At 45.8% G+C, this 23,922-nt stretch overlaps 2 protein-coding genes across 2 annotated transcripts; one reads left to right on the top strand and one right to left on the bottom strand.

The window, feature by feature from the left end:
- The first annotated feature begins 222 nt into the window (after window positions 1-222).
- LOC136454360 (uncharacterized) lies at window positions 223-3,314 on the top strand. Its single transcript, XM_066454806.1, has 2 exons — window positions 223-458; window positions 1,961-3,314. Exons 1-2 carry the CDS (start codon window positions 223-225, stop codon window positions 3,312-3,314), a joined length of 1,590 nt encoding a protein of 529 aa, XP_066310903.1.
- A 1,349-nt stretch (window positions 3,315-4,663) lies between these two features.
- On the bottom strand, window positions 4,664-5,502 carry LOC136451705 (protein NEGATIVE REGULATOR OF RESISTANCE-like). The gene has a single exon (XM_066452389.1). It carries the CDS (start codon window positions 5,463-5,465, stop codon window positions 5,022-5,024), a length of 444 nt encoding a protein of 147 aa, XP_066308486.1. The 5' UTR covers window positions 5,466-5,502; the 3' UTR covers window positions 4,664-5,021.
- Window positions 5,503-23,922: the final 18,420 nt, after the last annotated feature.

The raw sequence follows: 23,922 nt of genomic DNA, 5'->3' as shown, positions 1-23,922 counted from the left end.
TCTACTTCCTATTTTGCCATGATTACTCTTGTGGGAGATGTCGTGGGATCGTAGACGTGGGCAGATGAAAATAAATGTCGCGCTAAAAAATATTTATACTTTGTTCTTTTTAATTGTAGGAGAAGGAGATAGATGTACCCATGGGCCCCTTCGTGGCACGGAGCCCTGGCCGTCGCACCGGCTGCACTCCCCTCTAAGAAGAGATGGCCCTGCATAGCAGCCATGCAGCAGACACCAGCGAGCACCTTTGCAGGCGGCCGTTCTTTTGACCGAGTCCAGGGCTTCGACTATGAACTCACAGGCACCGCCTTGGGCACACAAACTGACAAACACAGCACGCTTGCAGCCGACAGTGGCATGAACCTCCCGCCACCTTTTCCAGTGCCAGCGACAGGCAAGGCAACCAGCTCAGGCATGCGGCTGGCAACAGCATGCAGGCCGTCGACTGCTTGGTCAAGGTAACAGATTTTTCATTACAGGATCAATGAATGAATGAAGGGAGCACACATAATGATGCTGAGCACCAGCCGATTCCTGCCTCGGCACTACCGGGACCGCCTCTGTATAGAGCTCTGGTGCCGGTACCCCTCCCGGCCACAAGGTGCTATAGGGACGCGGCTACAACCAGGACCTATTCGGCTGGTATTAAAGTCGGCTGATAAGATCACTGAAATTGTTTTGTTGTGAGAGAAAAATACTGTAGATTATAGCTGATAAGCCAGACTCTTCAATGCAAGTACCAAGACACATGAACAATCAAGCACATCTGCCTGCGCAGTGACGGACCCACAGGGTATGCTGGGTGGGCCACTGCATACCCTGGGTCCAGCAGTCATACATACATAATAGAAAATTTATACGTAGAAAGAGAGAGAGAGAGGAAGCAAGCAACGCAAGTACGCAACGACTCGGTTCGGCTTCTGCGCTTCCGCACGCGCGCATACCGCGGACGCGGAGTTTGCGCCGGCCTGGGCCTGGGAGTAACTGCACGAGGAGAAGTCGAGCCGTCTGTCGTCGTCTTCGTCTCTGCGCCAGCGCCCAGCGCCCGGCCACGGCGAAGCTTTGGCAATTGGACGTTCGGCGACGGCGCGTCAGGCACTCGGGCGGATCGCGTCGCCGCGTCGGGCATCGATCGACGATCGGCACTTCGGGCCTTCGGCGGAGCTTCGACAGCTTGGCCCAGTTCGGCGCGGCGCGGCCGCACGGGCTAGGAGGCCCAGGACGGCAGGATCATCCGCGGTACGCCGCCGACTGCTCGACTAATCGGCAGTTCGGCACTCCGAATCCGACGGCATTTAGTTGCAGACTTGCAGGACTGCAGGTATTGATGATCTTGTTATTTGTAAAAAAAAACTTTGTACTGTACTCGTACATTTTTATTTATTTATTTATTTATGGGTGATTTCTTATTATTTCAATTCGTGTTCATGAGTTTGTTCAACAGACCACTGATTAGCAATTTAGCATCAATCGCATGTGACTATACTATTTGAGTTTCGCACGTTTGGTAATTATAAACTATTTTTCAGAAGAATTGTTGAATGATGAGTAGAAACGACGACATTCGATCCTTTTTTACAAAGCAGCAAAGAAGCCAGCTGCAGCTGCTTTGAACCCTACCCCACCTCCGGTTGAAACTGTTGTGGAAGAGCATAATCGAGAAGATAGAGCAGAAGTTGAAGAAATTGTAGATCCTTCGCCCCCGCTAGCGTCATCACCACCTGCCACCGCCCGCATCAAAGCCACCGGTGTATGACATCAATCTTCTACCATATGATCCAGGTGAAAGGCTGCCCATAAAAGATTATCATGTTAATGATCAAGATGCAATCCGTAGAGCATATATTACTAAAGGTCCTTGCAAACCTTATATACATGATTTCCCGTATCGAAACATTGGAGACACACCTCGTCGATTCAGTTTACAGTGGTTGTATAATTATGAGTGGCTTGAATATAGTATCAAGAAGGATTCTGTATTTTGCTTTATATGCCACTTGTTCAAGAAGGGCAGTGGGTCAGATGCATTTGTTGTTAATGGATGGGATAATTGGAATATAGGAAACGCCACACTCATCAAACATAGTGGTTCTAAGGCACACAAAGCAGCTCAGGAGAGGTATATTGGTTTTATAAATCCCAAGGTAGCAATTGATTATCACATTGACAAGTGGACTGATGAGGAGCTTCGTCTTTATAAGAAAAGATTAACATATTCACTTAGATGTATCAAGTTTCTTTTGCTTCAAGGATTGGCATTCCGTGGAAATGATGAAAGTGAAGAGTCTAGCAACAGAGGCAACTTCATTGAACTTTTGAAGTTTCTTGCAGGAAATAGTGATGAAGTGAACAAGTATGTCTTGAACAATGCACCAGGTAATTGCACTTTGACTAGCCTAAAGATACAAAAGCAAATTATTCATTATTGTGCCATAGAAACTAGAAAGAAAATAATTGAGGAACTTGGTGATGAGCCCTTTGCAATTTTAGCCGATGAGTCTAGTGACATATCACATAAAGAACAACTAACTCTTTGCTTGCGTTTTGTTGATAAACTTGGAAGACCATGTGAGCACTTTATTGGAGTTGTTCATGTAGATGATACTACGTCTTTGTCATTTAAGGAAGCAATCAAAGGTTTACTTGATAGTAATGGATTGAGTATGACTCGGATTAGAGGTCAAGGTTATGATGGGGCTAGCAATATGAAAGATGATATTAAAGGGCTGAAAACATTAATCATGAAAGAATCACCTTCTGCTTATTATATCCATTGCTTTGCACATCAACTCCAACTAGTTCTTATAGCTGTTGCCAAGGGAAATACTGATTGCAAGACCTTTTTTGATCAAGTATCTATCTTGTTGAACATTGTTGGGGTTTCTTGCAAGCGTCATGGTATGCTTCGAAATGCTAGGCTGGAGAATGTCAACAAATCGCTACAGTGTGGTGAGCTTGAATCAGGGAGTGGTTTAAATCAAGAGATGGGTTTGCCTAGGCCTGGTGACACTCGGTGGGGCTCGCATTACAAAACTATATGTAGCATCATCGCTATGTATTCCTCAATCCATGATGTGCTCGTTGAGCTTGGTGCTGATATTGCATATAAGGATGATTGGACAAAGATTCATTTTGTGCTTGGAGCATTTGAAACCTTTGAGTTTGTTTTCTTTGTGCACTTAATGTATGTTATTCTTGGATACACAAATGAGTTATCCGAGTGTTTGCAGAGAAGGGATCAAGATATTCTTAATGCAATCTCACTTGTTAATGTAGCAAAGAGCAGAATGCAACAGTTGAGATCTGATGGTTGAGAAAGCGACGGATCAATAAGTAATATTGTAAGTCTCTTATATGGCTATATTTTAAAGTATTTTGTATTTCATTTGAACAATTTATATGGTTTTAGAATATGGTTTTACCGAATGAGAATATGGTTTTACCAAATTATATATGGTTTACCGAATTGCATAAGAATTTTTTTTTCTGCGCATACCCAGAGATAAAAACCTAGATCCGTCACTGTGCCTGTGGCCATCTACATCAAAGCAGCGCAAACTCTTAGCGGCGCAACCTCTGTGCTAATGGCTGAAGTTGCGGCCTTACCAGATTGTCTCCGCACTTGGCATCTAAAGCCCGTTCTTTCTAACGTAGTACAATCAACAGCTCGTGACTTTCTTCAACGGGAACGACCTCGCTGGGACATCAAGCTAGCTCTTCACGCAGCGTTTCATTAATCATACATCAAGTAACAATGCCAAGATCTTCAAGGTCCCAAGGAAGCTTAACACCACATCACACAGTCCTAGCTAGTCAGGCCTTCAACTCATCATCTACAACATCCTTTGGATCGCAGTTTACCTGCTCCAATCATGCTCATGTACCCAGTTGCCCCTCCATGGTGGGTCCTGAAGTTCTGAACTCTGTACACTGTACTTGGTGATGACATCACCATCATTGCAGCTTCTTGCTGCTAATCTATATGCCATTTACTATAAAAAAAAAGTAAATAAATAATAATAATAAAAATACCCCGCGGACGGGACGAGCAGAGCGCGCGGGCGCAGCGCAGGCAGAGGCAGAGCACGTACACCTCACCTCAGGCATCACGTCTCGGCTCCGCTTGGCACCAGTGTGTCCACATGTCCCGCACGCACGGGCCCGGGGCACAGCTATGCATACGGCCACCGGCTGGCGTCACGTGGCGACGTGTGTCTGCTGGCGTCGGCCACGGCATAGCACTACCCAGCCATCCAAGTCTACGTACAATAATATTGTGCCTACAAAGTCAAGAGCTGATAGCCTTGTACACATGGGTCAGTGGGACACCAGGTTATAATCCATGAAGAAAAAAAATACTGATGATTTCTTTTCAGCATAAGGAGCATTCCGGGCAGTGTACAAGTCTTCCCTGGTGTACTAATACCATAATTATATCCAGTCTTGTTTGACCCAACTACATACAATTAGCTAGACACTTCATTGGTTAATTGTGGCTTCTAGCTTGTTTGTCCTTTACAGGAATAATACAGGATGGAATAGACGTACTCTTCTTTCTCCAGACAAAACACTAACCTATACTAGTACTAGTATTTAACCTTCCAAATCCTTAAGAAAAAGGACTACAGTTTGTTCATCACAGTAGAAATGAGGCAAGCCTACGAACAAACAATCATTCAAGTCCAAAATCTGTATTATATAAAGTATATAACAATATAAAACTAATAAAGCCCCCACGCCATCGTTAACAGTCATAGGTTAATGATACATACTGTAAAAACGCAACGAATAATTAAACACGTAATTTCCAGTGAGAAAGACGGTACATTAACTGCTGCGATTAAAAGGTATTCCTACAAAGCGAGCGATTAACCAGTCTCACCTGTCCACACGGAGGAGACGGTGAGCCACTAGTTTACGATTACATGATGGGGCTTCGTATCAGTGATGAACTGATGGTGATGAACTCTCCTCTCCTTGGCCCGGTGCAGGCAGGTGATGAACTGATGGTGCGGCGTGCGCTACGCCGGGACGCGCGCCGAGGGTGCCTCTGGCTCCGGCTCCGCGTTCAGGTCGAGGCCGGCACGCGGCGACGGGGCGGTAGCGCGCTCGGTTCCGGCGGGTGCGGGGACGGGCTCGTCGGGCCGCGGCTGCGACGGCGCCGGCGCCTCGGGCGCGGGAGGGGCGGCGAAGTCCTCCCAGGAGAAGCTGGGCCGCCACGCCGGTGTGCGTGGGGCAGCAGGCCGGGCGCCGGCGCCGCACAGCCGGCGGGAGGCGTCGCGTATGCGTCGGAGGATGGCGTAGAACTCCTCGACCTCGGCGTCGGAGGCCTCGTCGACAACGGCGGCGGCGTCGCCGGTGATGTCGGTGTCGGGGCGCTTGCGCTTGCGCTTGGCGGTGGCCGTGGTCGCGTCCATGGTCTCACAGCGTGCTGAGCTGAGCAGTGCGCGGGGAGGAGCGGGCATAGGAAGGTTTTGGTGGCTCACGAGTGTTTTTATAAGGCAACCAAGTGTATGCGGAATATTTTTCCTTTGAAACTTCTCCTGTGAGGGAGTGGTCTTCTTTCTCTAAGCTGGGCCCAATTGTTTATGCATATACTGCTAGACAAACTATTGTTCTCATAAACATACATTTGCATATATTATTGTTTTAAAACAATTGCCTATATCTCTCCATTTTATAGTTGTGAGGAAATGGTAGTTAAAATATTAACAATGCAATCAAGAATGAGAGTATCTTTAGAGACCACGACATTATTTCTATTAGCACTATACAACAATCTTGCTCCTCCAGCTCTTTCACCTTAGGAAACTCGTGACGTTAGTAGTAGACCCAACACCCGAATGGAGCCCAGACAAAGCTCAGGGCACCGCTGAGATCACGTGATTTCAAGCATCTAACTAAGGGTGCCATGACGAAGAGCAAAGCACCGCGTGAGGGGCAAGAGTGGTTGAGGTGTGCCAAATTTCGTTAATGCCCTTCGCGAGCCGTGGTTGTATCGTACCTAAGGCCATGGCTTTAACGACATGTTTCTTATTGTCACCTTGTGCCATTTTCAATAATATTAGGGGCGCGTTTGGATGATGTCCAGAAGATGCCGCACCGAGTCTGTGACATGCCGAAGGCGCGGCGCAAAAAACGGCCGGCACGATTTGGCATCCAAAATAAACTAGACGACCATAGCGAGTCTGCGGCATGCCGCAACTGGGGCAGCGAAGCAAACACATGCCACAACTGCGGCACGGCATCCTTTGGTCGCCAACCAAACGCGCCCTAAGTAAAGCGAAGTTCGGTGTTTTTGTGTAGCGTGGAACAATTGGTGGCAAGGCGTTTCTCCATCAAAGCTGGCATCGTCCATAAGCTACACGTCATTGTTTGTCCTCGGGTGTATCTCATTGAAAGAAAGAAGCTTTAATATACACCATGTAAAGACAGCAGGCCGTGCAAAACAGAAGAAAGGGAATTAATCATCGGGTCTACCAGGTACAGCAACACTTGATTGTAGTGTACCATATAAAGCATTATTGGTCCTATAACCATGTGTTTGCAGCCACATATATTTCTGTACAATGATGGCCAACTTCATAATTATCCATTTGCACTTGTCGTAAATCTAAAATTCAACAGACAAACTCCTAATTTTTAAATAAAACATTTGCATATCATTTTGTTACATAGATTCCGGATGTTATTCATTTAAATTCTTGAATGGTCAAAAATTATCTCTCTTTATCACTTCCATTGTTGGCGCATTCTCTATCTTTATACATCAACCATCTTAGATGCCATATGGTAGGCATACACACAATTGTCATCTTGTACCATTTTTTTTATTATAGAATAATAGAAGTCCAAACAACAAAGTGTGTGAAAGATATCGTCATCTGCGATTTTCTTCAAAACCTTTGTGTAAAAGTTTGTCCTAGCTAGGCGATGGCTTCGACGGTATCGTATACACACATTTGTCAGCTTGTTTCGTTTTCCTAATGAGCAAATTAAAGACGCAAAGTTTGGGTCATATTGATCAACTCAGCATCGACGAATGCTTCCAAAAATACGCATCAACATTTGTCCTTGAATATTATATCTCATATAGACAAAAGCGTGGTTTAAAAGTTGAACCACATGGTGGACTCAAAGTTAAGCCTAACTTATACCGAGCCGACAAGTGCTAAAGTTCAATGTCCCATAGAAAGTACTATTTATCATTGTGTGAAAGCTTGCCAGGCTATCTGTCGGTGTTTCGAGTAAACATCAACGAGTAAATTAGTGTTATTGTGCGTCTGACCTAGATGGTGTGCTAAATGGACACAAAGTTTATACTGGTTTGGACAGAATGTCCCCACGTCCAGTTCGTGGCTGCTGCTCGTGTTATTAGCATAAAAAAGTTCATGGTACAGGGTTACAAACGGGCAGAGAGAGGGAAAAAGTCCAAAGTCTCTAATGGAAAGTCGAATGTGTACTAAGAGCTTGGTTGCTGCTCAGCTATGTATGATATGATGCGTGGTGTGTTGAATCGATCGGTCCCCTTAGTGGGGTGTCCTGCCTTTCCTTTTATAGACCAAGGGGAAGCAGGGATTACAGATGGGAGAATGAAAAAATACCAGAGGCAAAGGAGGTCCTTCAAAGATGCCGGGTCTTCCTTTTCCTCTGAGCGAACCCCGTTGACACGACAGACGGTGCCACGGGTAGCTCCATGCTGGGTGCATGTCCGCTGATCTTGATAGGGCCATGCTGGGCGTCTATCCGCTGATGATGCCACGTTCTGGCTTTGTCAGCAAGTGGTCACGTCCCATCCTGCTCCAGCGGCAGGCACGACGGACCAGGGTTCTGATCCGCGACCCTACGGGGAGCAGACGGCACAGTGACCGCACGCGCCGTTACTGTAGATGATGCGAGTATCCTCCTGGACCGTAGTGGTTGTCGTATGCTTGCGTTAGGATCCGCGCCCGAGGGCAAATGGCGGCGCCCACAACACTATAAAGACAAATGTCGGCACCTACAACACTATTCGGGCTCTGATATCCCTGGAAGGGCTTAAAGCGCCCATCTTGTCATATCTTCCTGCAGATGTGCAGGGTATGATCCTCGGTATTGCAGTTGACTTGAGTACCCTGCCTTATCTACGCACGTAGATCTGCGCACGTAGTTATGAAGGAGCAGCGCGCAGGCGTCGGGCGAGACGAAGCCAGCCCTCGGGGGTCGGGCGAGATGGAGTCTGCCCTCAGACATCGGGCGAGGCGGAGCCAGCCCTCGGGGTCAGCTTGAGGCGGGGCCCATGGTCTTGGTGGACGGACGAGGAGTGACCCGGTAAGCGGTGTAGTCGCGCTCTCGATCGCGCGGATGAATCAATGTTGACGGTCATTAGCTCCTCATCTTCGGATACCCTAATATTAGTCCCCGACACTATCTTTTGTACATCCCAACTCAGAGATTGTAATGAGAACAATGAGGTTGGTGTAGCGGTGAATCTCGGTGTGTCTTCTAGGTCTGCTAGCTACTCCATGGCTTCGATGACATTCGCACACGGTTGTCATCCAGTACATCTTATACAGTCTTTCCCCATTACCAAATTAAACCAGCAAAGCTCGCTATTTCATATAGTAGCGTGAATAATTTTGGCAAAAAGGTTTGCAGCTCGTGTCGTATATGATTGCTTCCACATATTTACTTGGTCACGGGTTGTCATTGGTTGGTTGCACCTAATAAAACTATTGAAGAAGTTGTAGTCTGCACTTTGCGGGGCCATCACTTATACGAAAGTTTAGGGGGTTATTTGGCACGGCTTCATGGGCTGCTTAGCATCTAAAACAGGCTCCGGCTCCTCTGCTTCTTGTTACCCAAAGAAAAACGGCCTCCTTCCCCTTAGTACACTGTCCGACCAATGCTTGACTTTGACTCTGGGCCTGGGTTTGAGCAATGAGTTTTTGATGTGTCATCGCCCTAGCCCGATCCTAGCCAACCGGGTCTGGACCGAGACCTGATATGCTAAGGTCTAGTTCTGGACCCACCAGAAATGGAACCGGCTAGCCGCCGCATTTTGTGCTTGTGCGCGACAGAGTCACACCCACGCAGGGTCAGAACTCGTTGGCAATCAGGCTGTGTTTAGTTGGATGAAATTTGAAAATTTGGCTATAGTAGCATTTTCGTTTTTATTTGATAATTAGTATTCAATCATGGACTAATTAGGCTCAAAACGTTCGTCTCGCGATTTCCAACCAAACTGTACAATTAGTTTTTTTTCGTCTACATTTAATGTTCCATGCACGTATCACAAGATTCGATGTAATGGCTACTGTAGCACTTTTTGAGAAAACTTTTTGAACTAAACAAGACCTCAATCACCAATAGATGGAGCTCGGCTTTGATTCCAAAGGGCCACCGCTTTCATATCACGCGCTTCCGTGCTATGCTATGGCCAGGCAAGAATAAAAACCCTCGTGCTGCAAAACATCTTCCTGTCATCCTGTGCTTCCCCTCGCGCGTCTGAACCGGTGAGCCGTCCCTCATGCTCGTGTCTTGTAGCGTGAGCATGTCGACGGGATGCATGGGGGCAGTCGTACTCCCCCCGGGCAGGCTGCCCGTCGGTGATGTCACGCAGCGGCGTTTCCGCACGCCAGTGGTGCGTCACGACGGGGCGGCGTCGGCACGTCTCGTCTCCTAAAATTTTTAGGAGCCAAAAGTTTTAAGAGTTTTTAGAAGGCTGCCAAAATCTTTTAAAAGAGAATTTGGTTCCACCTCATAAAACTGACTAAAAGCAATAAATACATTAGCAAAAATACCATGCAACCCTCCTCTTTACCCCTGGTCCTTCTCTGCTCCCGTCGTGGCCCTCGCTCTCCTCCTCCTCGCCGTCTCCGCAGAGGTGGCTATCTCGACGGACGGGAGCGTGAGCAGCTCCACCACGCGCCGCCTCCTCGTCTTGGTCGCGGCCTTCCCTCTACCCGTTGGGGAGCATGGGCGGCGGAGCACGGGTGGCGGCGAGGGCCGACCCCCTTAGCCTTTGTCCATTATTTCTCTATTTGCCATCTTCTTCCTACGGCCACGGGAAAAAGAAAAGGGAAGCCCGACGGCCAATGCCCAAGCCCCCGGGCAGCCGCGTCCCCGTCTCGGCAGCCACGCCCCCAGGCCCACTCTCGAGCCCAGTCCCAACGCGGCGATGGAGTCCCGGTCCAGTGCCCCCGAAGGCGGCGTCTCCCACTCGCACGACGCCGGTAGCCACGCCGCTCATGACCGGTGCCCACGCGTGGCCCTGGCAGCCGCGCCCGCGCTCGTCCGCAGCTCGCAGGCCTCGGCCGCGTGGCAGCTTGTGCTCGGCGGCGTACGCAGCTGCGCCCGGCGGCCACGCGCTCACCCCGTGCCCCAGCGGCCAAGGCAGCTCCCGACGGCGCCCACATCCGGGAAGGCCGCGTTCACGAGCTCCGGCCACCGCGGCCCAGCTTCCCTCCGCCCACGAGCTCGAGCGACCGCGCCCAGGCAGCTCCCCGCGACCCACTCGCACGCGGCGGCGGCCCAACCCCGCGCCTCCGGCGATGGCGCCCCGGCTCCGCTCCCCGCGGCTGTGGAGGCTCGGGTGGGAGGGAGGGTGGAAGAGGGAGGGGGGCAATAAAGGAGGGGTAGTGGGGGTCTAGGATGGACTTTAGAAGAGGTGTAGTTCCTAAAGTTTTTAGGAGCTTTTAGAAGAAGGTGTTTGGTTCTTTAGGCAAATTCTATTTAGATTTTAGCTCCTAAAACTTTTAGGATGGATAACCAAACAGGTCTGAACGTCTTGCTCCACGACTACGAGTCTACGACCGTGAGCTGTGCTGCCTCTTCCTTTATCGCGTTTTTTCCCCATTAGTCAAGAAAAGTAGCTTTCGGCGCCGGCAACTGTTGTGTTGCTACAGCCGCCAACGTGCTTGTAGTTGAAGAAGAACAAGGCAGTGGTTACATTACAAACAAGCTGATCGATGCTAGTTACTTGGAAGATTAAGGGAAACTCTAGCTATAGCTCTGTTTCCATTTGTCTTTTTCATTATCTCATCTCTCGTCAGGAAGCGCTGATGATGATGCCATTTTGGTAGCGTAGCTAGTACTGTAAAGTGCCTAGTGTAGGAGGCCACTGGTGGACACGGAAGGCCAAAAGCTAACCACACTACCACAGTGACTGACTGCAGATTAGTCTCATTTGGCCTTTTTTTTTTAAATAAACGACTAAAATGCGAGACTCCGAATCTGCCAGTACGGTTAGTCATCGTATTATTTGCTATTCCCGCCTTTGCCTTAGATTTCTCGATTCCTTGGAAGGACGGTGCCCCAGCCAAGAGAAAGCAACTTTGTGGACAAACTGCGTGAAAAATAGAGTAAAGCTGGCACGCGCTTGGTCGGGAATCACTCAAATTTCCAAAGGCATCGCCTTCGCCAGTGGTGCGAAAGGCTAGCAAAATGCCCCTCAGCTTTCTACCATTGTTCTGTGATCCTAGCTGAAAGTATTATTGACTGATTTATCGTGAAAGAAAAATACTATTTATTAACTAAAAAAGTATGACTTATAAGCCATTTCCACATAACTTCTATAGTACGAGTAAGTACCTTGCAATTTCGCAGCACAGCAACCTGCTTTTGTAAAGTTGCTAGGTTAGGTACAGTGCTAATCCCATATCGATACAGTACCTACATAGATCCTCTCTGCAAGCTTCCTGGAACATGAAGACTGATGTCAGTGCCATACCATATTATTTATATCAGTTTATAAAAAAAAATATTATATTAGAATAGGGCCTTGTTTAGATTGCAAGTTTTTTCACTCTCTCTCCATCATATCAAATCTTTAGACACATGCATGGAGTATTAAATGTAGATAAAAAAATAACTAATTACACAGTTTGATTGTAAATTACGAGATGAATCTTTTAAGCCTAGTTAGGCCATGATTAGACAATAATTGTCAAATACAAACGAAAGTGCTACAGTACCAAATACTGATTCCTAACCTCAATCTAAACAACGCCTAGATTGTTTTGTAGTAATGTCCATGTCACAAGTCACGTGATGTAGTCGTTGAAATGCACGATCAATAATTGTTGTTCAGAGGACCAAAACTGATGAATTCTTTTTATATGACTGCATCAACACGATCGACCACCACACGCACACGCGGCGGCGCTGTTCGCGGTGCTTGCTTCCCTGACCTGTTAACACACACCGCGCGGGGAGAATTCCCCGCAACGATTTCCTTTTCCGCAACTTCCCCGGTTCCAACCGATTTTTTGAGCGGGGCGAGCGAGAAAATCCGGAAGCACAATGATGTGATGTCTGGTCTCTCCCGCGTCCGCGACACGGAAATCAGGGCGGGAGCTAGGGGACCGTCCGGTGACATCACGACGCTGGCGTCACATGCAGCCGGTAGCACGGACATCACCAGCCTAAACGTGGCGTGTCTCTTTCCCTGTCTCTCTCTGTGGATGGGGCCCCCCACGGTCCTCCCGTGACCTTGACCAGAACACGACCAGGTAAGGGTCTCCCTAAACAACTGCCAGCAAATGGAAGTCAGGCACGCATGACGAGGCAGTGGTGTACGGGAGGGCATCTCGCACAAGGCCAAATCAGGGTCTGTTTAGTTTCCAAAATTTTTTGCGTAGTACCCATCACATCGAATCTTACGGCATATGCATGGAGTAATAAATGTAGACGAAAAAAACTAATTACACAGTTGGGTGAGAAATCAAGATATGAAACTTTCGAATCTAATTAGTCCATAATTAGACATTAATTGCCAAATAAAAACGAAATTACTACAGTAGCCAAAACCTAAAAAATTTTGGATCTAAACACGCCCTCAATCGAGCCGCGTCATGCATGATGAAGCAGTGATGGGATGGCCGCCGTATATATTCGTGTGGTGGAGCCGTGGTGGTACGATCGATCAGGCGTCGCCGCACAAAGTGCTCCCATTTTACTAGCCAAAGCCAACTTTTTTTTTTTATCAAAGCCAAGCCAACTAGTGGAGTTCGCGATCGCCGAGCACGGGGGACAAACGCCCGGTGCGGCCAAGCTTTTGCATTTGCATACATATAGTACGTACTCCTAATTGCAATTGCATTTGCATCGACGAGGGACAGTTGATGCAATGAGATAAATATGATGTGCCGGCGCCGTCCGAGGATTTGGTCGATGCTGGTGGCCATGTACTATTTATTTGGCTGATAAGCCAGACTGAAAAATACTGATAGTTAATTTATTATAAGAAAAAAACACTATTTGTTCGTTGAAAAAATATGACTCGTGAGCCTGTGGTCACGGGACCGCCAGACGGATAGACCGCACTCGTTCGGATCGTACTACAATGGAATGGAATTGGGATTTGGGAACAAACAACCAAAAGGTGTCACTCCTGCGTACGTTGGAGCTAGAGCTGGGCTCCTAGATTTGCTGGCCGCAATTATATTTACTACTAGTATATATTCTCTCTATGTAAATTTATTTATTTATGTTGCCTCAGTTGCCCCGTCGCCCCTTTAGTTTCTCTTTTACTGAGGAAGTGACGGCCCAGCCACAAGAGCCATATGTTGGGTAATCGCATAGCTTTGCATTTGCATAATCGCATTGCGTCCACAAGGGATGGAGGGACAGTTGAGGGCGACGATATATATATATATATAGAACTACTATCCTGTAGCTGGCTACAGAATAACTTATTCTATAGCCACTTTGAGTTACGATAATTACTATGTTATTTTACGAGATTATAGTAACTCCTTACTAAGTGGTTTAATATAACGTTATGGTAAATATCCCCATGTGTTATAGTAACCCAACTATCGTAAATATGTATTTATATTATGGTAAATTAGTATATAAAATTATAGTAAATGGAGGTGGCTACAGAATAACTTATTTTGTAGCCGGCTACTGAATAGCCTCTCCCTATATATATATATATATATATATATATATATATATATATATATATATATATATATATTGATTTATGATAATATTTGTACCAATTTACGATAATAACAATACACATTTACGATACATGTGTTACTATAATTCAAGATGATACTTATCATAATGTTATAGGAATTTACTTACGAGGGAGTTACCATAATCTCGTAAATTAGTATAGTAATTATCGTAACTCAAAGTGGCCACAGAATAACTTATTCTGCGGCCAGCTATAGAACAGTACGTCTATATATATATATATATATATATATATATATATACTACCCTGTAGCTAACTATAAAATAACTTATTCTGTAGTCACTTTAAGTTACGATAATTACTATGTTAATTTATGAGATTATAGTAACTCCTTATTAAGTGGTTTACTATAACGTTATGATAAATATCTCCATGTGTTATAGTAACTCAACTATCATATGGCTACGGAATAACTTATTTTTGTAGCTCTCTCTCTCTCTCTCTATATATATATATATATATATATATATATATATATATATATATATATATATATATATATATATATATATATATATATATATATATATAACCCTAGACTCTAGACCCTATATGCGCCGCCGCCGCCGAGGATTTGCTCGATGCTCGTGGTCGTGCCGATGATGTTTCGTCCACGATGCGGGGCCGTGAGGCTGATAGACCGCACTAGCTCGGAGCTACTAGATCTGCGCTCCTGGATTTGCTGACCGCAATTACATTTATATAATATATATATTGTACCTCTATTCAGTTTATTTCACTCAGAAAGTGACATGAACCGAATGGCACCTCTTCTTCTTCTTTTTTTTACATGCAGAGTGATGGTGAAATATACAATTGTACTCTTTTCAGTCATGACGCGGCCGTGACGCCTATAGAGACTTTTTATTACGGAGTAGGAGTACGTACGTACGTACGTAAGAATAGCAACGATTCGTTACCTACAGAGTGTTGAGAGTTGAACTTTGGCCTAGCTGCACGATGAGTCCAGAGCAGATGAACGGTTCCAAAGTTCGTTTCCTTTCGGTTAATTACACGTCAACCCGACCCAATCCGGCTTATATATAACGTTTACTTACGAGGTGTCTGTCTAGTCTAGAGGTAATGAACCAATAATTACGCGACTGCTCACTTAGCTTGAAGGCAACATAACTGGTGAATAATGCTCAAATAATTAACCCTGTTGCATGACCAATTGTTCCAGTGGCACAAGTGGGTGAATGCCATTCCACGGCATGGCACATCATATCTGCGGCGAGACTTGACTGCCCGCTTTCTGTGTCGAGTGGTGTACTGGTGTGTAATTAAGCGAGTTGCATTTTCCGGTCATTAGATGAAAACGTACGCTCATCGTCGAAGGATGCATACAAGTTCAGAGAGAGAGAGAGAGAGCAACACCCAAAAATTTGCATCATTTAAAAATAGGTTAATTTGATTTATTTATGTATTTATATGAGCATTAAAACTTAGAGAAATGATAACTTTTGTTAAATTAAAATAAACTATAAGGTCCAGTTACATGCTTGTGCATACTATGCTGCTACATTGGAGTTTTTGTGATGAGTGGTTTTGTCCAAAATTCAAAATGATTTCAAATGCTTTTGAAATGATTTGAAAAGGCCTTGAAATAAAAGAAAAAGAAAAAAGAAAAAAAACCCTCCTTCCTTTGTATTTGGCCCGCTGGCCTTTTCTCCTTCCCTCGGCATGGCAGCCGGGCAAGGCCTAGGCCGCTCCCACTCCCCTCCCCCCGCCTCTCTCCCCCACGGCCCACTCCCCTCCTCCCTTTGGGCATGTAGGCCCAGCCCACCTTCCGGCCCAACAGCGTGTGGACGTCGCCCTCTCCTCTCTCTCCTGTCCCTGACGACCCGAGGCCGCCTGTCAGTCGTTTCTTCCACCTCGCCACCGTCTTCCTCCTTGCGTACCCGATGCGGACACCGCCGTCGGGAGTCCGTCTCTGTCCTGACTTCCGGGTTCTTGGCGTGCGCGTCACAGTCCCAGCCCCTATAAAAGAAAACCCGAGCACCCGCCACCTCCATCTAGCCTCGTGCGTGGCCGCCCCATGCCCTAGCTACCGAGCCCGAGCTCAAAACCCTAAACTCATCGCGGCCACTTTCAATCCGCTTCGCCGCCGCTTCACCTGCGACTAGAGCACCCGCTAAGCTTCGCAAGACGGTAAGTGGTCCACTGGTACCTCGCTTGCTCTCCCTCTCGCTCTCTGTCTCACGCTTCGCATCGCCGGAGCATCTCCGGCCAACCCGAGCCCGTCACGCCTAGCGCCACCTCTATGCCTTTGCGCCTCTTTTCAACCCCACCGCCGAGTTCATCGTTGCCCGCTCACCCTCCCTATGCTCTTATTTTGGCCAATGATGCCCGATAGCGTCGTTTCAACGAACTCCGGCGAGGTCCCGAGCTTTTCCAGCCATGGCGTCGCCGTCCAGCTCACCGCCGGCAACTTTCTCTCCCTCCTTTCTAATCTGGATCGTCCAGGTTCGATCTAGCGGCCGAGATCGGCTGATACCGTTTCGGCTTGCACTTTTGCAAAAGAGCCCCTCTGTCTTTTCAAGATAGAACCCGCGGTCTAAAGCGTATTCCTAGAATACGTTTTCTTCTTTTGAAAGCGTTGTTTCCTTCTGTTAGCTTCAGAATACGTTTTCTCTTTCTGGAAAGCGTAGTTTCCCCCTGTTAGATTCAAAATACGTTTTCTTCTTTTGAAAACGTAATTGCTTCAGGTTAGATCCAAAATACGCTTTCATCTATTTTTAGTTTTGCCACTAGTTTATTTAGGCCATAAAATCTTCGTTTTAACTTGAGAGTTGAACTTTGGATTAGCTGCACGATGAGTCCTAGAGCAGATGAACGGTTCCAAAGTCGTTTCCTTTCTGTTAATTACCCGTCAACCCGACCCAATCCGACTTATATATAACGTTTACTTACGAGGTGTCTGTCTAGTCTAGAGGTAATGAACCAAGAATTACGCGACTGCTCACTTAGCTTGAAGGCAACTTAACTGGTGAATAATGCTCAAATAATCAACCCTGTTGCATGACCAATTGTTCCAGTGGCACAAGTGGGTGAATGCCATACCACGGCAAGGCACATCATATCTGCAGCGAGACTTGACTGCCCGCTTTCTGTTATCAGTGGTGTACTAGTGTGTAATTAAGCGAGTTGCATTTTCCGGTTGTTAGATAAAAACGTACACTCATCGTCGAAGGATGCATACAAGTTTAGAGAGAGAGAGAGTAACATCCAAAAATTTGCATTATTTAAAAATAGGTTAATTTAATTTATTTATGTATTTATATGAGCATTAAAACTTAGAGAAATGATAACTTTTGTTAAATTAAAATCAACAGTATGGTCTAGTTACATGATTGTGCACATGTGTTGCTGCATTGGAGTTTTTGTGATGAGTGGTTTTGTCCAAAATTCAAAATCATTTCAAATGCTTTTGAAATGATTTGAAAAGGCCTTGAAATAAAAGAAAAAGGAAAAGGAAAAAACTCTCCTTCCTTGGTATTTGGCCCGCTGGCCTTTTCTCCTTCCCTCGGCCTTGCAGCCAGCAAGACCTGGCCGCTCCCACTCCCCCCCCCCCCCCCCGCCTGTAACACATCGGGTGTTTAAATACTAAAATATGCCATGTCATCATATGCATAGCACATCATTCATGTGTTAGTGAAAATTTTGATATGCATACACTAAAACAAGTTTACCTTTATGTTATATGTGTTGACTTGTATGGCTTGAATTGAATTAAAAATTCTTTGTATTGAATTGAATTTCCGAAAACCCTGATTTTTAGTATTTAAATTCTACCCTAAAAACCCATTTCAAAATCTAAGCATATTTTGGGGTTGAGCCTAAAAGCAAAAGTGTAGAGCTTGTCAAGTTATACAAAGTTTGTTTTTAGAGTTTTCAAAGTTGTTATGAAAAATTTGAAGTAATTTGAAAAGGCAAAATTCTTTAAATGTCCCCCTATTTGAATTCAAATTTGCATTTCAAAATATAGACTGAATTAGGGGGTGCTTATAAAAGCAAAGTTGTAGAACTTTGGATTTTGAACAACTTTTATTATTGAAGATTTTTGAGTTGTTACATAAATTTGGGAGTAATTTAGATTTTAAAATGAATGGCATTTTGGTAAATAAGTGGAACAGTGCCGTCGAGCAGCTGTCACTGCCGGCGGCCCTTCTTCGGCGTTCCAGGCGTGTTCGTGGCGTCTTCGGCTCCACACTGGCATGGAGAAGGCCACGTCGTGGCTTCCTTGTGCTTCTGAGCCGCGCTATATGGCCTTCACCGTTGTCGTTTTCTCGTCGTTCTCCGTTTTCTCCTCCTCTGTTTTTCCCGTCATCGCCGCCGCTGCTCCGTTGAGCTGTGCCATCGCCGTCGCGCGTTCCTATCCTTGGCCAAGCTTGCCACAGCTCCACTTGTTCCTTGCGCCCCCAGTTGACCCACCCTTGAAGCCTAACTTCGCCTGAAAGTGTCGCTCGGTGTCTTTCTTCCTCGCGGCCGGCAGCGTCACCGGTGATCCCGCTTCACCGTAGCCGTGGCTCTTCGGTGAGCCGCTGCTCTTGCGAAGCCTTGTTTCAGTTTCACCTTGATGTCGTACTACTTTGTGCCTGGTCGATTGACCGTTTTGTTCACTACAGTCGCCGGAACACCGCCATTGACGACCGTTGCTCCGCCGTGGCTGCTGTGCACGTCGACCAGTGCCTCCGTTGATCCTCCGGCTTTGCTCTTTGCTCTAACGTGTTCAGGGTGAGCTGCTAAACCTTCTCGTGCTATTGGTTTATGATCTATCGGTCTCATGTCACCAGCGTAGCGTAGCCGCGCCACCGTGTCCGCCATGGCCGTCGGCAAGCTCGTGCGCCGCGGTAATTAGTCTCGATAGTACACTCAATCGATGCGGGGTGATGAGGGGAGTGTGTTGGTACTCTCGCTGTCGCTGTTGGTCAGCGCCGTCGTCGCCGTGGTCAGCGCGGAGGAAGGGGATGACAAGTGGGGTCGGGCTGTCAGTGAGCGGGTGATTTGAAAATGAATTTTTCCTTTTTCAGAAATGAATGAATAGTATATGCTTTTGTTATTTTTGTGTAGAATTATTTAGAGCTCCAAAAATTATGAAAATTTTTGTGTAACCTCTCTGTGATGTATATTATTTAGGAAAATATGAAATGTTATTTTTAGTACTTTTTGAATATGATAAAAATTGCTCAATTAATTAATAAATGGGTTTCCATGATTTTTCTAGGCTTAATTAATTATCCAAAAATTATGAAAATTGTTTTGCCACTTAGTTATCATGTGATGAACATTTACAAAAATTTTGAGCTCAATTGGAACAAGTTGATTTATTTCATAATTATTAATTAAAGAATTAATTCATAAAAGCAAATAGTAAACTTTAATGATTTAGGTTTTGTTTGAAATTTTGGATTGATTGATGACCTTGGGTCATTAGTTGGTAATGATCCTTGGCAATGGAAGTAAGTGTCACAAAAAAGGTTTAGTTAGTTTGACTTGTAAATGTACCACGAAGAAAAGTTGTATTCAAGTTGTTAATTTTGCATCCACCATCGAGCATCATATTTTTGTATCTCGCATCAGGTTAAACATGGCATTATTACTACGTGTAGTGAACGAAGGTAAACACGTGGTAGTTAATCAAGTTGTGGAAGAGGTTAATCCGTCTGTTGAGGTCGGATCTGATAATTGTGGAACGTCTCAGGAACCTAACCTTTCCGCCAACCAAGGCAAGCCCCGGATGCATTTAAACCTACCTTGTGTTTTACAAATTTATATTGCTTTTGCTTTTATATACAGCATTAAGTGATTAGGAGTTGAGTGAAAATCTAATTGGTGCATTACCAACCTTGTTTTTCTATATCTACCTTGTTACCAGTTTTACTTCGTAAATGCCTAGTTATGCTTAGACAGATAAAAGTCGGGTGATTACCTGTCACCTACGAGTTTTACATGGATCTTTGTTTACGTTTGGTTACTTATGTTATCATAAGATATGAGCATGTGGAGTAATAAATCTAGACCGGACGGACTCGACGTGTGAGAGCCACAAGACATGGAGATCTTGTGAGCGGCTTCTTTCCACCTGTGTCGATTAAGGTTCGTCCGTTGTTGAATTGCATGAGGTGAGACTTTGTAGTACTAACCACATACTCCGGTAAGCCTTAACTCGGCTATTCTATTATGAGAATGGCTACTCGCGCACTAGGAGTGGAGAGATGGTGGGAATAGCGTGTATCCACGTGGTAATGGGCTGGATTGGTGGAGTACTATATTCTCAGGTGGCGCGGACCTATTCTTGTTTTAGAGGACCTAAGGGTAGGTTGGTATATGTAGGTCAGGGACCTGCATATGTCGTGTGGTCTAGAATCCCCAGCTAGGTTTTTAATTGGTTCGAATCATCATTGCTCCTCGGTTATGGAGACTCAACTCACTATTTATCATCGTAGTTTAATAACTGGAACTTGAGTAAGGATTGAGAAAGTGTTGGATATGAAGTTTCATGATCCCATTACTGATCATGTCAGCTTTGTATATGATCTTTTCGAAGATAAAAATGTTAATATAAAGAATTTTGTTAGAAAGCTTTTACGCAAAAGAACTTTGATTATTACTTAAGCCATACCTTGAATCTCCGAGCTTGCATTCCTGAGTTCTATTAGTTTCTATTTCGGTTAAGTCTTGTTGAGTACTTTTATACTCAGGGTTCGTTGACCCTTGTTGCAGGTGAGACTCATGAGCAGGTCTGTTTTGGACCGTGCTGCATGACTGTTGTTCAGGTCGATGACGATAAGTGAATGTGTGATCCTTGGGCAGGATACTTATTTTGTGTGTTTATATTATGATACTAATGCCACTCCACTACTACTATGGTTTGTAATAATTATCAAACTTAGTTTATAAGGTTTGAAATAACTGGTTTATAAACTAAGTTATCGTAAGACTTCCGCTAATTTACTCTGATATAGATATTTGAATAAATATTGTAATACTACAATGACTCTGTAATGTGATCCTGCTTAGAAATCGTGGATGATTCAGGGTTCCCCGAGGACACCCAACAGTCTTCTTAAGTTACCAGGAACATATGCATAGTCGTCAGAGGTCGTTGGACAGCGACAGGTGCATGTGGGTCCTATAATTTAGGAGGTTCTGCCACACCGCCTCTCTCCCCAACGGCCCGCTCCCATCCTCCCTTTGGACATGTAGGCCCAGCCCACCTTCCAGCCCAACAGCGCGCGGACGTTGGCCTCTCTTCTCTCTCCTGTCGCTGATGACTCGGGCCCGCCTATCTGTCGTTTCTTCCACCTCGCCCCTGTCTTCCTCCTCGCGTACTCGATGCGAACACCACCACTGAGAGTCCGTCTCCACCCTGACTTCTGGGTTCTTGGCGTGCGCATCATGTCCCAGCCCCTATAAAAGAAAACCCGAGCACCCACCACCTCCATCTAGCCTCATGTGCCCTAGCTACCAAGCCCAAGCTCAAAACCCTAAAGTCACCGCTGCCGCTTTCAATCTGCTTCGCCGCTGCTTCACCTACGACTAGAGCACCCTCCAAGCTTCGCAAGACGGTAAGTGGTCCGCTGGTACCTCACTTGCTCTCCCTCTCGCTCTCTGTCTCATGCTTCGCATCGTAGGAGCATCTCCGGCCAACCCAAGCCACCGGGTCACGCCTCGCGCCGCCTCTATGCGCTTGCGCCTCTTTTCAACCCCACCGCCGAGTTCATCGTCGCCCGCTCTCCCTCCCTGTGCTCTTATTTTGGCCAATAATGCCCTGGTAGCGTCGTATCAATGAACTCCGGCGAGGTCCCGAGCTTTTCCAGCCATGGCGTCGCCGTCCAGCTCGCCGCCGGCAACTTTCTCTCCCTCCTTTCTAATCTGGATCATCCAGGTTCAATCTAGCGGCCGAGATCGGCAAATACCGTTTCAGCTGCCACTTTTGCAAAAGAGCCCCTCTGTCTTTTCAAAATAGAACCCACGGTCCAAAGTGTATTCCTAGAATACGTTTTCTTCTTTTGAAAGCGTAGTTTCCTTCTGTTAGCTTTAGAATATGTTTTCTCTATCTGGAAAGCGTAGATTCCCTCTATAGATTCAAAATACGTTTTCTTCTTTTAAAAAGGTAATTGCTTCGGTTAGATACAAAATACGCTTTCATCAATTTTTAGTTTTACCACTAGTTTTATTTAGGCCATAAAATCTTCGTTTTAACTTGAGAGTTGAACTTTGGCCTAGCTGCATGATGAGTCCAGAGCAGATGAACGGTTCCAAAGTCATTTCCTTTCTGTTAATTACACGTCAACCCTGATCCAATCCAGCTTATATATAACGTTTACTTACGAGGTGTCTGTCTAGTCTAGAGGTAATGAACCAAGAATTACGTGACTGCTCACTTAGCTTGAAGGCAACTTAACTGGTGAATAATGCTCAAATAATTAACCCTATTGCATGACCAATTGTTCCAGTGGCACAAGTGGGGGAATGCCATACCACGACATGGCATATCATATCTGCCGCGAGACTTGACTGCCCGCTTTCTGTCTCAAGTGGTGTACTGGTGTGTAATTAAGCGAGTTGCATTTTTCGGTTGTTAGATAAAAACGTACGCTCATTGTCGAAGGATGCATACAAGTTCAGAGAGAGAGAGAGTAACACCAAAAAATTGTATCATTTAAAAATAGGTTAATTTGATTTATTTATGTGTTTATGTGAGCATTAAAACTTAGAGAAATAATAACTTTTGTTAAATTAAAATCAACTATAAGATCTAGTTACATGCTTATGCATACATGCTGCTGCATTGGAGTTTTTGTGATGAGTGGTTTTGTCCAAAATTCAAAATGATTTCAAATGCTTTTGAAATGATTTGAAAGGGCCTTGAAATAAAAGAAAAAGAAAAGGGAAAAAACTCTCCTTCCTTGGTATTTGGCCCGCCGACCTTTTCTCCTTCCCTTAGCCTGGCAGCCAGCAAGGCTTGGCCACTCCCACTTTCCCCCCCTGCAAGTCCGAGGCCCAGCTCCTCCAGCTCCCTCGCCTCTCTCCCCAATGGCCCGCTCCCCTCCTCCCTTTGGGCATGTAGGCCCAGCCCACCTTCCGACCTAGCAGCGTGCGGACATCGCCCTCTCCTCTCTCTCCTGTCACTAACGACCCTAAGCCTGCCTGTCAGTCATTTCTTCCACCTCACCACCATCTTCCTCCTCGCGTACCTAATGTGGACACCACCGTCAGGAGTTCGTCTCCGCCCCAACTTCTGGGTTCTTGGCGTGCGTGTCCATCTAGCCTCATGCACGGCCACCTCGTGCCCTAGCTAACTGAGGCCAAGCTCGAAGCCCTAAAGTTGCCGCCGTCGCTTTCAATCGCTTCGCCATCGCTTCACCCACGACAACATGAAAGGTCCTTGTTTGGTTTTGGTAATTGAGTGACAACCCTAAGTGGACTAATTGTGTTTATGTGAGATACACATGTGGTTAGTCCACTAGGTACAAGTGTGTGAGCAAGATATGCCATGGAGGTGGAAATGGCTCGAAAATGTTGCAAAGCTCACACATGTGATGATGAAGGAGCTCATTGCACATGAGACATGACATTGAGTCATGTGACTAAGGTGGAGAAGATCAAGACAAAACTTGGCTTGATAGACCGGTTGTAAGCGTGAAGGGCAAGTTGGAGGCTTTGGAGCGATGGACCGTGTGGCAGTGAAGCTTGAGTAAGACTTGGCACCGATGAACGAAGGCAATGGTGAAAAATAAGTGAAGTCAAGATCAATGAACCAATATAGTCATGTGATGATATGAAGTGGATCATATCATTATTCATCGTGTTGGTGCATGTGTTGCATCGACATTGGAGGAGATGGAATGAAATGTGCAAGGCAACGGTATAACCTAGGGCATTTCATTTCACTAGTCATAGGTGTCTAGAGAAGTTGATGACCAGGTTTAGGATAGATGGCCGTA

Source organism: Miscanthus floridulus, chromosome 5 (genome assembly GCF_019320115.1).
Source record: "Miscanthus floridulus cultivar M001 chromosome 5, ASM1932011v1, whole genome shotgun sequence".
Taxonomy (NCBI): Eukaryota; Viridiplantae; Streptophyta; class Magnoliopsida; order Poales; family Poaceae; genus Miscanthus; species Miscanthus floridulus.
This window is presented reverse-complemented; position numbering and strand designations above follow the sequence as displayed.

Excerpts from the sequence above, each read along its gene's own strand:
- LOC136454360 (XM_066454806.1), top strand. The coding sequence starts at position 223 with ATGCAGCAGACACCAGCGAGCACCTTTGCAGGCGGCCGTTCTTTTGAC. Across the intron at positions 459-1,960 it reads CCGTCGACTGCTTGGTCAAG|TATCAAGAAGGATTCTGTAT; the intron begins GTAACAGATTTT and ends GCTTGAATATAG.
- LOC136451705 (XM_066452389.1), bottom strand. The coding sequence starts at position 5,465 with ATGCCCGCTCCTCCCCGCGCACTGCTCAGCTCAGCACGCTGTGAGACC.